The sequence below is a fragment of the Nicotiana tomentosiformis genome, chromosome 2, assembly GCF_000390325.3.
Source record: "Nicotiana tomentosiformis chromosome 2, ASM39032v3, whole genome shotgun sequence".
Classification (NCBI taxonomy): domain Eukaryota; kingdom Viridiplantae; phylum Streptophyta; class Magnoliopsida; order Solanales; family Solanaceae; genus Nicotiana; species Nicotiana tomentosiformis.
In genome coordinates, this window is record NC_090813.1 from 3,770,784 (window position 1) to 3,784,185 (window position 13,402).

A 13,402-nucleotide genomic window follows, 5' to 3' on the forward strand; every position below is an offset into this window, starting at 1 on the left:
ATTAATATTTGACAAAGAATAAGAGAGAAATAATTATTACAATTATTAATTTATGATTAAAAATAATTTATGATTTTTCAAGTAAGCATGCAAACAATTAATTTGACGACGTATAGATACTCGTCACCTCGCCTATACGTCGTTCACATGCAATTCACATAACAAATAATTTAAGGGTTCTATTCCCTCAAGTCAAGGTTAACCCCGATACTTACCCCGCTTTGCAAATTCCAATCAATTATTCAACCACAGCTTTTCCTTTTAAATTTGCCTCCGAAAGCTTCAAATCTATTCACAAATAATTCAATATATTCAATGCTAATCATAGGAATTAATTTCATATGAATTTACACATTTTTCGGATAAAAATTCAAAATTTATTAAAATATTCGACAGTGGAACCCACGTCTCAAATGCCGAAAAAACTCGCGAAATCCGAACACCCGTTCCGATACGAGTTCAACCATATAAGATTTGTCCAATTCCGATATCAAATGGACTTTCAAATCTTAATTTTTCGTTTTTGGAAAGTTTTACAAAAATTTCAATTTCTTCCATCTAAATCCGAAATAAATGATGAATATAGACATGGATTTGTGAAATATAATCACTTTTGGTTAAAGAACACTTATCCAATTCAAAGTAATAAAAATCCCCCTTGAAATCGCCCAAATCCGAGACTTATAACTCAAAAATGAGTAAAAATGACGACTTCCGAATTTATGGGTTCTGCCTAGTCATTTTCGCATCTGCGGATAAAAGTTTCGCATTTGTGGACTCGCATTTGCGAGACAAAGCTCGCATTTGCGATGCCAGGCTGCTAGGTGAAGTTCCGCATCTGCGGACACTCCTGTTGCACCTGCGACATCCGCTTCTGCGCAAAAAGGCTGCACCTGCGAAGACCCCAGGCCAGGCCAGTCCCGCATCTGCGATTGAAGGCTCGCTTCTGCGAGCTCGCACCTGCGGTCAAAAATCCGCAGGTGCGATTACACCAGAACCCAAAATTTCAGATTTTGCTTAAGTCCAATTTTTATTCCGATTTCGATTCGAATCACACTCGGGGTACTCGGTACCCCGTCCGAATATACCAAACAAGTCCCGTAACATAATACGGACTGACTCGGGGTCTAAAATCACGTCAAACAACACTGAAATTACAATTCAAACCCCGATTCGAACTTTGAGTTTTAAACTTTCAATTTGCAAATCTCGTGCCAAAACATATTAAATGAATTCGGAATGACTTCAAATTTGTCACATAAGTCATAAATGACATAACAGAGCTGTTCAAATTTACAGAATCGGATTCCGGCTCCGATATCAAAAAATCAACCCCGTGGTCAAACTTGGAAATCTTTAGCCTTTAAATTACTAGTTTCCGTTAAATGGTCATAACTTGAGTTAGGGACCTCCAAATTAAATTTCGGGCATACGCCCAAGTCCCAAATCACGATACGGAGCTACCAGAACTGTCAAAATACTGATCCGGGTCCGTTTCTTAAAATGTTGACCAAAGTCAACTCAGTTGAGTTTTAAGGCTCTATTTCACATTTTAATCTATTTTTCACATGAAAACTTTCCGGAAAATTGTACGGACTGCACACGCAAGTCGATGAATGATAAATGGTATTTTTTGAGGTTTTAGAACACATAATTACTTATTAAATTTAAAGACGACATTTTGGGTCATCACACTATTATAGGTTTAACTTAACCCTATAGCATAAAAATTATTTATAGACTAAGTCAGGGCACATATATAAACTCTAAATTAAAACTAGTGCATTCAAGATAAAGATAACTTATCATTTTTATTTTATTTTCTCCTCTATACAGATCAACAAGAAACTGCAACATTCTGAAAATTCTCCTTCATTTCCATAATATTTTCAAACTCAAAGGTAAATTTATCTGGTAATATGAGCAACAAAGGAATCCATTTCCTTACGACTGGCGCCATTTATAACTGATTTCTTCACAGCGCCACTCTAACTCTTTCACTCTCCGCCTCTGCTCCTCTCCTTCGGCCGAACCCATCAAATTCCTCACTGCATTTTCAATTTTCTCAGCACTCACTAATTCATGTCGATTTTCCCAATCTCTCACAACGATGCCAATTTTTAGTACCTTTGTTATCAGCACAGTGTTTCTTGGCTGATCCGAATGTATCGGCCAAGCAGCTATTGGAACTCCCATTGAAATGCTCTCAATACAAGAATTCCACCCGCAATGACTCATAAATCCACCAATTGATGGATGTGCCAAGATTTCCAATTGGGGTGCCCAATCTTTTTCTATATACCCTTTTCCTTTTATTATCTCTTCATACCCTTTTGGTAACTCAAAGTTACTTCCTTTTTTGACATTGTCACCCCCTTTTTTATCTGCTTCTCTTAGAACCCATATGAACTTTTGTCCACTTTGTTCTAAACCAAGTGCCAGCTCTTTGATTTGTTCATTTGATAGTGTAGTTGTGGACCCAAATGAAACATAAATCACTGAATTCAAATCTTGTTTATCAAGCCATGAAAATAAGTCATCTTTTTTATCCAATCCAGCTTTTTTCTTAGATATTTCCACTGGATTTAGTGGACCAATTGCCCATTGCTTGTTTTCTCTTTGTTTTTCTAGCAAATCAATAAAAACACCTTCTATTTCTTTGCAAGAATTATGAAGACCAATAGAATAAAAATCTCTTGCCTCACGCTGCAGCTTTATGTATTCCAAAGTTTCTGAATCAAACGTGTTTTCCCTCGGAGGAAGCTCTGCTATTATTTCAGCCACTGGAGATGGAATTGGCTTTCTTGTTGTTTCCCAGGCGAATGACAGAGCAGTGAAAACAGAAATTGAGTGAAAACAGTAACATTCTGTTTTGGGCAATGAAACTGCATCTTGAACAACCCATGACATACCTGCAATATGGGTTCAACGGATTTAACTAAATTCGTGTAACAAAGCATAAATATATATATTCCTATGATTAAAAGTTGTATTCATCAGATTTAAATTCTGAACCCGCCTCTTTATACCTGAGTCATTAATGACCACTGTCCTTCTATATGTGCTTGAGATTTCTCGCAAAAAATGACGAATAGGCTCACGAAGTAGCAAAATGGATGTGAAAAATGAGCCTATTTTCTCCATTATTGACTCACCAGAGGAGTTCGTAAGAGTAGAGGAAGAACTAGAAGGTACAAGGTCATGAAATTGGATGGTCGGAAAATCAAGAATGTCCCAACCACATACTCGAAACTTTGCTTGTCGATTACTAGTGCTAGTGCCTAGGAAATATATGGGAATGTTGTAAGATGAGAGGAGACGTGAGAGATTGAGGAGGGGATTGAGATGTCCTTGTTCTAAATATGGCACTATTACTACTGCTATTTGAGATGCTTCATTGCAAATTTTGCCATGTTTTTTCAGATCTAAGGGGTTCGCCATTGAAGAGGTTTGAAGTTCTGAGTATTCTCCGTAAAGTAGAGTGGTCAAACATGAAGGAAATTTTACAATTTTATAAGCAAAGGACATGTTTGCTTATATTTTTTTACTAGTCTCTGTATTCCAAGTTATATTTTACAAGATTTTAAATAATCACTTGAGATTATTGAAATATGTTTTTGAATAATAAATAAACCAAAGAACTTTTTATAGCAGGTGAAATTAAATAATTTATCATTAATATTTAATAAATTCAATAAATAAGATAGGAATACGATTAACCTTCAATTATACAACAACAACCCAATAAAATCCCACTAATGGGGTCTGGGGAGGGTAGTGTGTATGCAGACCTTACCTCTACCTCGAAGGAGTAGAGAGGCTGTTTCCGAAAGACTCTCGGCTCAAAAAAATAAAGAGACAAAATGACAGAATGACAAAAAGAAACAATATTAGTAACACAACAACAATCATAGGATAAATAGGAACACCATGAAATCCAGAAGAAAGATGCAAAGCAAAGGGAGACAATATTAGTAAATATTAGTATCACCACAACAATCATAAGAAAAATAGGAACACCATGAATTCTAGAAGAAAGATGCAAAGCAAAAGCGATAGCTAGTAAATAGGACATGCACTGAAAAGCGAAATAGTAAGCCACAACATTGCCAATAGCTATCTTAGACAAAAATCCTACATGGCTAGTCCCACAATAGTACAAAGTAAGGCACGACTCAACTACCTCCTAACCTACAACCCTAATACTCGACCTCCACATCTTCCTATCAAGTGTCATGTCCTCGGAAATCTGGAGCCTCGCCATATCCTGCCTGATCACCTCTCCCCAATACTTTTTAGGTCGCCTTCTACCTCTTCTCGTGCCATCCACAACCAGCTGCTCACACCTCCGTACAGGAGCATCTGGGCTTCTCCTCTGAACATGTCCGAACCATCTAGGCCTCGCTTCCCGCATCTTGTCATCAATGGGAGTCACATGCACCTTCTCCCGGATATCATCATTCCTAATCTTATCTATCCTAGTGTGCCCGCACATCCACCGCAACATCCTCATTTCTGCTACTTTCATCTTCTGGATATGTGAGTTCTTAACGGGCCAATACTCAACCCCATATATCATGGCCGGTCTAACCGCCACTTTATAAAACTTACCTTTGAGTATCGATGGCACTCTCTTGTCACACAGGACTCCAGATGCTAACCTCCACTTCATCCATCCTACCCCAATACGGTGTGTGACATCCTCGTTGATCTCCCATCCCCCCTGGATAACCGAACCAAGGTACTTGAAGCTGCCTCTACTCGGGATGACCTGCGAATCAAGCATCACATCCACGCCCTCTTCCCCTGGCTCAGCACTGAACTTACACTCCAGGTATTCCGTCTTCGTCCTACTCAGCTTGAAACCCTTAGACTCAAGAGTCTGTCTCCAAACCTCCAGCCTCTCGTTAACACCGGCTCGCGACTCATCAATCAAAACTATGTCATCGGCGAATAGCATGCACCATGGCACATCCCCTTGAATATGGTGTGTTAACGTGTCCATCACCAGGGCGAATAAGAACGGACTGAGCGCAGAACCTTGGTGTAACCCCATTACAACCAGAAAATGCTCAGAGTCGCCTCCTACTGTCCTAACCCGAGTCTTAGTTCCATCATACATGTCCTTAATTGCCATAATGTAGGGAACCGACACACTTTTTGCCTCCAGGCATCTCCAGAGAATTTCTCTAGGAACCTTGTCATACGTTTTCTCTAGGTCAATAAACACCATGTGCAGATCCTTCTTCCTCTCTCTGTATAGTTCCACCAACCTTCTAACAAGGTGTATAGCTTCTGTAGTCGAACGACCCGGCATGAACCCGAACTGATTATCGGATACAGATACTGTCATCCTCACCCTCGCTTCAACCACCCTCTCCCACACTTTCATGGTATGACTCAGTAATTTGATACCCCTATAATTGTTACAACTCTGGATATCACCTTTGTTCTTATACAATGGAACCACTGTACTCCACCTCCACTCATCCGACATCCTCTTCCCCTTAAAAATAATATTAAACAACCTAGTCAACCACTCCAAACCTGCTCTCACCACACACTTCCAAAATTCCACCTGAATCTCGTCTGGCCCGGTCGCTCTGCCCCTACTCATCTTACGCATAGCTCCCACGACCTCCTCAACCTCGATACGCCTGCAGTACCCAAAGTCACGGTGACTCTCGGAATGCTCCAATTCGCCTAGCATAATATCCCGATCCCCTTCTTCATTCAGAAGTTTTTGAAAGTAAGTCTGTCATCTCCTCTTAATCTGGGCATCTTCCATCAATACTCTACCATCTTCGTCCTTGATGCATCTCACTTGGTCCGAATCCCGAGCCTTCCTCTCTCTCAACTTGGCCAGCTGGAATAACTTCTTTTCCCCACCTTTTTTTCCCAGTTCCTCGTACATACGACCATAAGCCGCAGTCTTAGCCTCTGTGACCGCCAACTTAGCCTCCTTCTTAGCTGCCTTATACATCTCCATGCACACTCGCCTCTCCTCCTCACCTATGTTCCCCACTAACTTCAAGTACGCCGCCTTCTTTGCTTCCACTTTACCTTGGACTACTTCATTCCACCACCAGTCTCTTTTGTGCCCACCAAATACGCCCGTCGAGACCCCTAAAATAAGAATAAAAGGTTTAGAAGAAGAGAGAAAAGTTAAATACATTACTTAGTTTAGGAGAAGTGTCACATCACCTTTCTATAGATCAAGGCTATATATATATATATATGTATGATAGTAGGCTATAATTATGTAGTTTAACTACTATTTGCACTCTAACTTAGCTGCACTTTATTGATATTTGAATGTTAAATGATAACAAATTACTCTAATTAAGAACTTTATTCTTTGGGGGAGAAATTCCGGGCTATGAGGACGTTAAAGAATGTTTTGGAGCTAATATGGAGCATTGAAAGCCAATTGGAGGTTAGCGCGCTTAAAAAGAAGAAGGAAAAAATGTTGCAGAAAATCCTCCAGGTGCGCGGCTGTCAGGCAGAAACTGGCCAAAGTGCGTGGTCGATGCGCGGCCGCGCACGTGCTTCCGAGAAAAATTGTCCAAGGCCAATTTTGTAATTTGAGAGGCGACTAACTTTGACCTATATGAAGCCCAACTCGCCCAAAAAGAGGGTATCTCTGTTTTTAGAAGAACTTTGGAGGCAAGAACACAAAAGGAGCAAGACGGAGAATTCTCCTATGAGTTTTTCATCTTCTTCTTCTTAATTCCATTGTTGGTTATGAATTTTTATATTGTAATCGTGCATAATAGTATGAGTAGCTAAACCCGTCATCTAGGGTTGATGGAACTAATTGTTGGATGAAGTCTTGATTAAGTTTTGATATAATTGAGCAGTTTTTACTCTATAATTGTTCAACTATGTGTTTCTTGTGAATAATTGAAAGGGCCCTTGATTAATCATGTCTAGTTGTCTAGTGTTGCTTGAGAAAGAACACTTGATTAAATTGTTGTTGAACAACGCCACTTTCGTGTAAGTTAAGAGATTAATTACTTGAATTTAAAAGCGGGATTAGAGATAATGAAGCTTTGGTGTGATAATTATGAGTTGTACAAATTATCAACTAGAGTAGTTCGAGAGAATGCTTCTAGTAAATTATCGTAATTGATCGAGAGATAAGTACGGTAAGCAAGAACTCATCATCTTTATAGAGTGTTACGGCGAGATTATAGCTAACGCGTCAGGAATTAATCCGACAATTGGGGAAATCAATAACCCTAGATTCTTTTACCCTTGAATTCAACTTCATTCTTGCTTATTGATAGTTTTTATTGTCATTTTTCCTTAGTTAAATAATTTTTATTAATTATCAAATAAAATCTTGAACTCTGAAAATTGTCTGAGCTTATCATTAGCGATACTAAAAGTTGTAGCAAATAGGTTAGTTCCCTGTGGGATTCGACTCCGGACTCTTAAATCAGATTATTTTTGCAGCGACCGCTTAGTCCTTTTTATAAGGCATAGTTGGGCGTGATAAAATTTTGGCATCGTTGCCGGAGAACTAACGGTGTTATTTATTACAACTTGGAAGAGTTACTAGGATTTTTAGTTTAGATCAATTTTCTGTGGTGTTAAAAATATTTCCATTGAAATTCTCATATTTGAACTCTTCTGTGACTCAGGTGCATGCCTAGAAGTTCCTTGAGAACTGGTGAACTTTTTGAAGGACTCTCAGATCCCGAGAAAGCATTCAGGGCATTGAATCGGGCTAACAAGAAGGGCAAATAGCTAAAACAAGACGAACAATTCGAAATTGAAATGGACGACATCGAGAACGTCAATGAGAACAATAGGAATGATTGAGTTGACCCAAACATTGGAGTGGTAGCACCTTTTGAGCCGGAAGCTGCTCTATATGATTGGGCGCAACCAACTGCTGATAACCTGGCTACCGCAATTGCAGTACCTCCGATACAAGCAGAGACATTTCAGATTACCAACAACATACTGTACTTTCTGCAAAATAAAGGGTTGTTCTCCGGGTCGTACATCGAAGACCCACAACAATATCTGAAGAACTTTCTATCAATTTGTGTCGCTCAAAGACAGGCGAATGTGACTCCTGAAGCAAGCAGATTATTACTATTCCCATTTCACTGACTGGGGAGGTTCAAACTTGGTTGAATTCGCTCTCAATAAACTCCATTGCTACTTGGGAGGAACTAGTCAAGCAGTTCTTAAACAAGTTCTATCCACCCAACAAAATGGCGAGGCAAATTGATGAGATATTGCAATTCAGGCAGAAACCGACTGAAACCTTGCAGGAAACCTGGGAGAGGTTTAAGGGCATGCTGGAGAAGTGTCCACACCATGGCATCCTAGATTAGATGCTTGGACAGAGATTCTATATGGGTTTGGCTGACGGTCTAAAGGCCAATGTAGATGCTTCAGCTGGGGGTGCATTCTTGAGCAAAACATTCACGGAGTGTAAGATTCTTCTTGACAAGATGACTCAAAATTCAGGCTGGATGACGAGAGATACAACACTCACTCCAATAGTGCATTCTATTGCTCTTGACCCAAACAATACAAATGTTGAAAATATAGCCACTCTCATGACCCAGATGAGCTTGTTGACAAAGAAAATTAATGAGATGGATATGAAACAGGTGCACATTGTTGATACGACAAATAGAGGCCTATGCACTCCTTGCATAAATCAGTCATATGTTTGCTCGTGGAGTAGAGAGAATGATAACCAGGGCTTCAGAGAAGACATGAATTACGTCAATAATTTTGGGGGTCAGAGGCAAGGTGGACAGCAATGGGTATCTCAAAATCAGCAGTACAAACCAACCCAACAACAATACAATACCATTTTAGGGGGAGCACGACCACAAGGCCAAGTCGTGCCTTATCAAAGGCAGCAGGGCTACAATCAGCAGCGAAAACAACAGTTGGCTTACCAACTGCCTCATCAACAGCAGGACAGTAATATGATAGAAATCAAGGGCATGCTGCAACAACTCATTGGGACAAATAGAAAGATGCAAGAAAAGTTAGCCGCACATAATTCGACTATTAAAGGCATTGAAACTCAATTAGGCCAGTTATCTATGGCCTTGAACAATCGCCCACAAGGAACGTGGCCTGCAGACACAAACATCAATCCAAAGGAGCAGAACTCAAATCAGCTAATGGCAGTGAGTCTCAGGAATGGAAGGGATTTAGACAGAGAGCAAGAAATTGCTCAATCTAGGAGAGACGTAGTGCCAATTACTCCAGTGACATTAGAGAACGACGAGTCAACGGAGCTCACAGAAGTTGTAATTGAATAGGCACAAGTGGACAAAGGCAAGGAGAAGGAATTTGAACAACTCCCAGAACAGGTGGTGGAAAAGGCTCCTAATAAAGAAAAGACACCAAATAGTGGGCAAAAGCTAACTCCTGCACCATTCCCTCAAAGGTTGGCAAAGCAAAACAAAGATGATCAATACAAGAAATTCATGGAAATTCTCAGACAAATTCAATTGAATATTCCGCTGATGGATGCTTTGAGGGAAATGCCAGGCTATGCAAAAATGATGAAGGATCTGATGTCTCGAAAATTTGACTTCCAGGAACTGTCTACTGTAACTCTAACTCAAACTTGCAGTGCGGTAGTGACAAGACCTATGGCTCAAAAATTGTCTGATCCCGGTAGTTTCACTATCCCATGGACAATTGGAAGTTATGCTTTTGCTAAAGCATTGTGTGACTTAGGAGCCAGTATTAACTTGATGCCTTTGGCAATCTACACAAAATTAGGCATTGGCAGAGCTAGACCGATCTTAATGTTATTGCAACTGGCTTATCGCACAGTCAAAAGGCCGACATGAATTCTGGATGATGTGCTCGTCCAAGTGGGGAAGTTTGTATTTTCTGCAGACTTCGTTATTCTTGACTGTCAAGTTGATGAAGAAATACCAATAATTTTGGGGAGGCCGTTCTTAGCTACTGGGAGAGCATTGATCGACTGTGATACTGGAAAGTTAAAAATAAGGTTGAATAATGAGGAAATAATATTCAATGTTCAACAATGTATGGGGAGGCCCAGCGAATTTGCAAATTGTTCATTAGTGGAGGCGGTGGATGTAATACTACAAGAGGAGGAGGAGAGCCGTAATGTCAGAGATCCGTTAGAAGCTTGCTTGATAAATTTGGAAGATGTGGATGGTGAAGAGTTGGCAGAGTGGGTCATGGATCTCGAAGGTCAAGGGTTCTGGAAAAGGGAACCCCAGTTCAAGACACTACACTTAGAAGAAAGAGCAACACCACCTACGAAGCCATCAATAGAGGAGCCACCACAGTTGGACCTAAAACCGCTTCCAGCTCACCCCAGGTACGCTTTCTTAGGGCCTAACTCTACTTTACCTGTTATTATCTCATCCAGTTTGTTAGTTTTGCATGTAGAACAACTCCTACAGATGTTACAGGAATGTAAGACTGCTATTGGTTGGACCATGGCATATATAAAGGGTATCAGCCCGACCTTTTATATGCACAAGATTCTCTTGGAAGAAGGTCACAAACCTTCCATAGAACATCAAAGAAGGTTGAACCCAAACATGAAAGAAGTGGTGAAGAAAGAAGTGATCAACTGGTTAGATGCGGGTATCATCTTCCCCATCTGTAACAATAACTGGGTCAGCCCAGTTCAGTGTGTGCCAAAGAAGAGTAGAATGGCGGTCGTGCAAAATGAGAATAACGAGTTGATCTTGACTCGTACAGTCACGGGTTGGAGAATTTGCATGGATTATAGAAAACTGAACACAATCACCCGGAAAGACCATTTCCCCTTGCCATTCATTGACCAAATGTTGGATAGGTTGGCTGGGCGGTCTCACTTCTGCTTTTTGGATGGATATTCGGGGTACAATCAGATCTCACTAGCCCCTGAAGATAGAGAGAAAACATCCTTTACTTGCCCGTATGGCATCTTTGCCTTTGGAGAATGCCGTTTGGCCTGTGCAATGCACCGGCTACATTTCAAAGGTGTATGTTAGCCATTTTCACTGATATGGTGGAGGATATTATGGAAGTCTTTATGGATGATTTCTCAGTGGTAGGGGATTCATTCGAAGACTGTCTTCACAATTTAAGAAGAGTGTTAAAAAGGTGTGTGGAGACAAATTTAGCGCTGAATTGGGAGAAGTGTCATTTTATGGTACAAGAAGGTATAGTGTTGGGGCATCGAGTGTCCAGTAAAGGTATTGAGGTTGACCATGCTAAGGTTCACATGATTGAGAAGTTGCCACCGCTCACTTCGGTCAAGGCAGTGAGAAGTTTCCTTGGGCACGCCGGATTCTACAGGCGATTTATAAAAGATTTCTCTAAAATTGCTAACCCCTTATGTAAAATCCTTGAAAAGGATCATCCCTTTATGTTCTCTAATGATTGAAGGTTGGCATTTGAGGAGCTGAAGAAGAGACTGGTGACTACACCAATCATCATTGCACCCAACTGGGAGCAGCCGTTCGAGCTCATGTGTGACGCAAGTGACTATGCTATAGGAGTAGTCCTGGGGCAGCGAAAGGACAAGCTGGTGCACCCAATTTACTATGCAAGCAAAACACTAAACAGTGCACAACTCAATTATACCGTGACTGAGAAAGAGATGTTGGGTGTGGTGTTTGCATTTGACAAATTCGGGTCTTATTTGATTTGTTCAAAAGTGATTGTTTATACTGACCATGCAGCACTTAGGTACTTGATAGAAAAGAAGGAGTCAAAGCCATGCTTGATCCGTTGGGTTCTGTTGCTACAAGAATTCAATTTGGAGATCCGCAATAGGAAAGGGACAGATAACCAAGTGGCAAACCACCTTTCAAGGTTGGAGGGAGCTAAAAAGAAAGTAGAGGTTGAAGATATAACTGAGACATTCCCGGATGAACAATTACTAGTAGTGGCAATGGAGGAGACGCCATGGTAGGCTAATATTGCTAATTATTTGGCAAGCGGTATTGTACCTTATGAACTCTCTTCGATTCAAAAGAAAAAGTTCTTTCGTGATTGTCGGTCTTATTACTGGGATGAACCTTTACTTTTTAAAATATGTGTAGATAACATGATCCGGAGGTGTATCCCCGAGAAAGATCAATCTTCTGTTTTGCAGGCTTGCCATGCTTCACCATATGGTGGGCACTTTGGAGGAATTCGGACAGTGGCAAAAGTGTTGGAGTCGGGTTTGTATTGGCTGACTTTATTCAAGGATGCCCATGCTTGGGTAAAAAGTTGAGATGAGTGCCAAAGAACAGGCAACATATCTCGCCGTCACGAGATGTCGATGACTACAATTCAAGAGGTGGAAATATCTGACATGTGGGGGATTGATTTTATGGGACCATTTGTCACCTCATATGGTAACAAATACATATTGGTAGCAGTTGACTATGTCTCCAAATGGGTTGAAGTTGTGGCCCTTCCAACAAATGATGCCAAAGGAGTGACATGCTTTCTAAAGAAAAATATTTTCACACGTTTTGGCACTCCGAGAGCTATAATTAGAGATGGTGGAACCCATTTTTGCAATAGAGCATTCGCAAGGCTGTTAGAAAAGTATGGAGTTCGCCATAAGGTTGCCACACCTTACCACCCATAAACGAGCGGGCAAGTGGAAGTGTCCAACAGGGAAATCAAAAGTATGCATTATGGGCGTACCGCACAGCATTTAAAACTCCAATTGGTATGTCTCCATACAAGTTGGTGTTTGGAAAAGCATGCCATCTTCCGGTGGAGCTTGAGCCTAAAGCCTTATGGGCACTGCGGCAGTTAAACTTGGATATGGAAACCGCAGGCACAAGTAGAGTCACAGAGCTACATGAACTCGAGGAATTCCGATTCCATGCATTCGAGAATGCAAGATTGTACAAAGAAAGGATGAAGATGATGCATGATAAGCATATTCTAGATCGGAACTTCAAACTCGGAGATCTAGTGTTGTTATACAACTCGAGATTAAGATTGTTTTCGGGTAAAATGAAATCTAGATGGTCAGGACCATTTAGAGTTGTGCAAGTGTTCTCAAGTGGAGCAGTAGAAATTGAGTCCGAAGATGGAACGAATAGGTTTAAAGTGAATGGGCAAAGGTTGAAACACTACCTTGGAATGGTTGAAGAAAAAGGGGAGAAAGTTGTGATGTCTTTGGAAGAGCCCCAATATGTGAGCGAAGTGCAATCATGAAAGCCTGCGTCGTGCCGCGACGTTAAATCAGGCGCTTCCTAGGAGGCAACCCATGGTTTTGTTGTAATTCGTCGTACCACGACGTTAAAATAGGCGCTTCTTGAGAGGCAACCCAATATTTTTTCTTTGTTCTTATTTTTCGTATTTGATTTAGAACGGTGAAAGTATTGACAGGTCTATTAGTGTGTAGGGATGAAATTGTGCGCGAAGGAAGGAC

At 40.7% G+C, this 13,402-nt stretch overlaps 2 protein-coding genes and 1 non-coding gene across 3 annotated transcripts; 2 read left to right on the forward strand and 1 right to left on the reverse strand.

Annotated features, from left to right (window-relative positions):
• Nucleotides 1-8,234: 8,234 nt before the first annotated feature.
• LOC117279817 (small nucleolar RNA R71) lies at nucleotides 8,235-8,341 on the reverse strand. The gene has a single exon (XR_004510235.1). It is a non-coding gene; the product is annotated as a small nucleolar RNA R71 (small nucleolar RNA).
• Nucleotides 8,342-8,351: 10 nt separating this feature from the next.
• On the forward strand, nucleotides 8,352-11,935 carry LOC138904248 (uncharacterized). The gene is made up of 4 exons (XM_070192753.1): nucleotides 8,352-9,248; nucleotides 9,303-9,732; nucleotides 9,892-10,606; nucleotides 11,407-11,935. The coding sequence occupies exons 1-4, from the start codon at nucleotides 8,352-8,354 to the stop codon at nucleotides 11,933-11,935; spliced, it is 2,571 nt and encodes an 856-aa protein (XP_070048854.1).
• A 755-nt stretch (nucleotides 11,936-12,690) lies between these two features.
• On the forward strand, nucleotides 12,691-13,185 carry LOC138904249 (uncharacterized). Its single transcript, XM_070192754.1, has one exon. It carries the CDS (start codon nucleotides 12,691-12,693, stop codon nucleotides 13,183-13,185), a length of 495 nt encoding a protein of 164 aa, XP_070048855.1.
• Nucleotides 13,186-13,402: the final 217 nt, after the last annotated feature.

Bases quoted from the DNA above. Each gene is read 5' to 3' on its own strand.
- LOC138904248 (XM_070192753.1), top strand. From the start codon at position 8,352: ATGCTTGGACAGAGATTCTATATGGGTTTGGCTGACGGTCTAAAGGCC. The intron at 9,733-9,891 runs GTATTAACTTGA...TATTTTCTGCAG, and splicing joins ATTGTGTGACTTAGGAGCCA to ACTTCGTTATTCTTGACTGT. The intron at 10,607-11,406 runs GTTAGATGCGGG...TAATGATTGAAG, and splicing joins AAGAAAGAAGTGATCAACTG to GTTGGCATTTGAGGAGCTGA.
- LOC138904249 (XM_070192754.1), top strand. From the start codon at position 12,691: ATGTCTCCATACAAGTTGGTGTTTGGAAAAGCATGCCATCTTCCGGTG.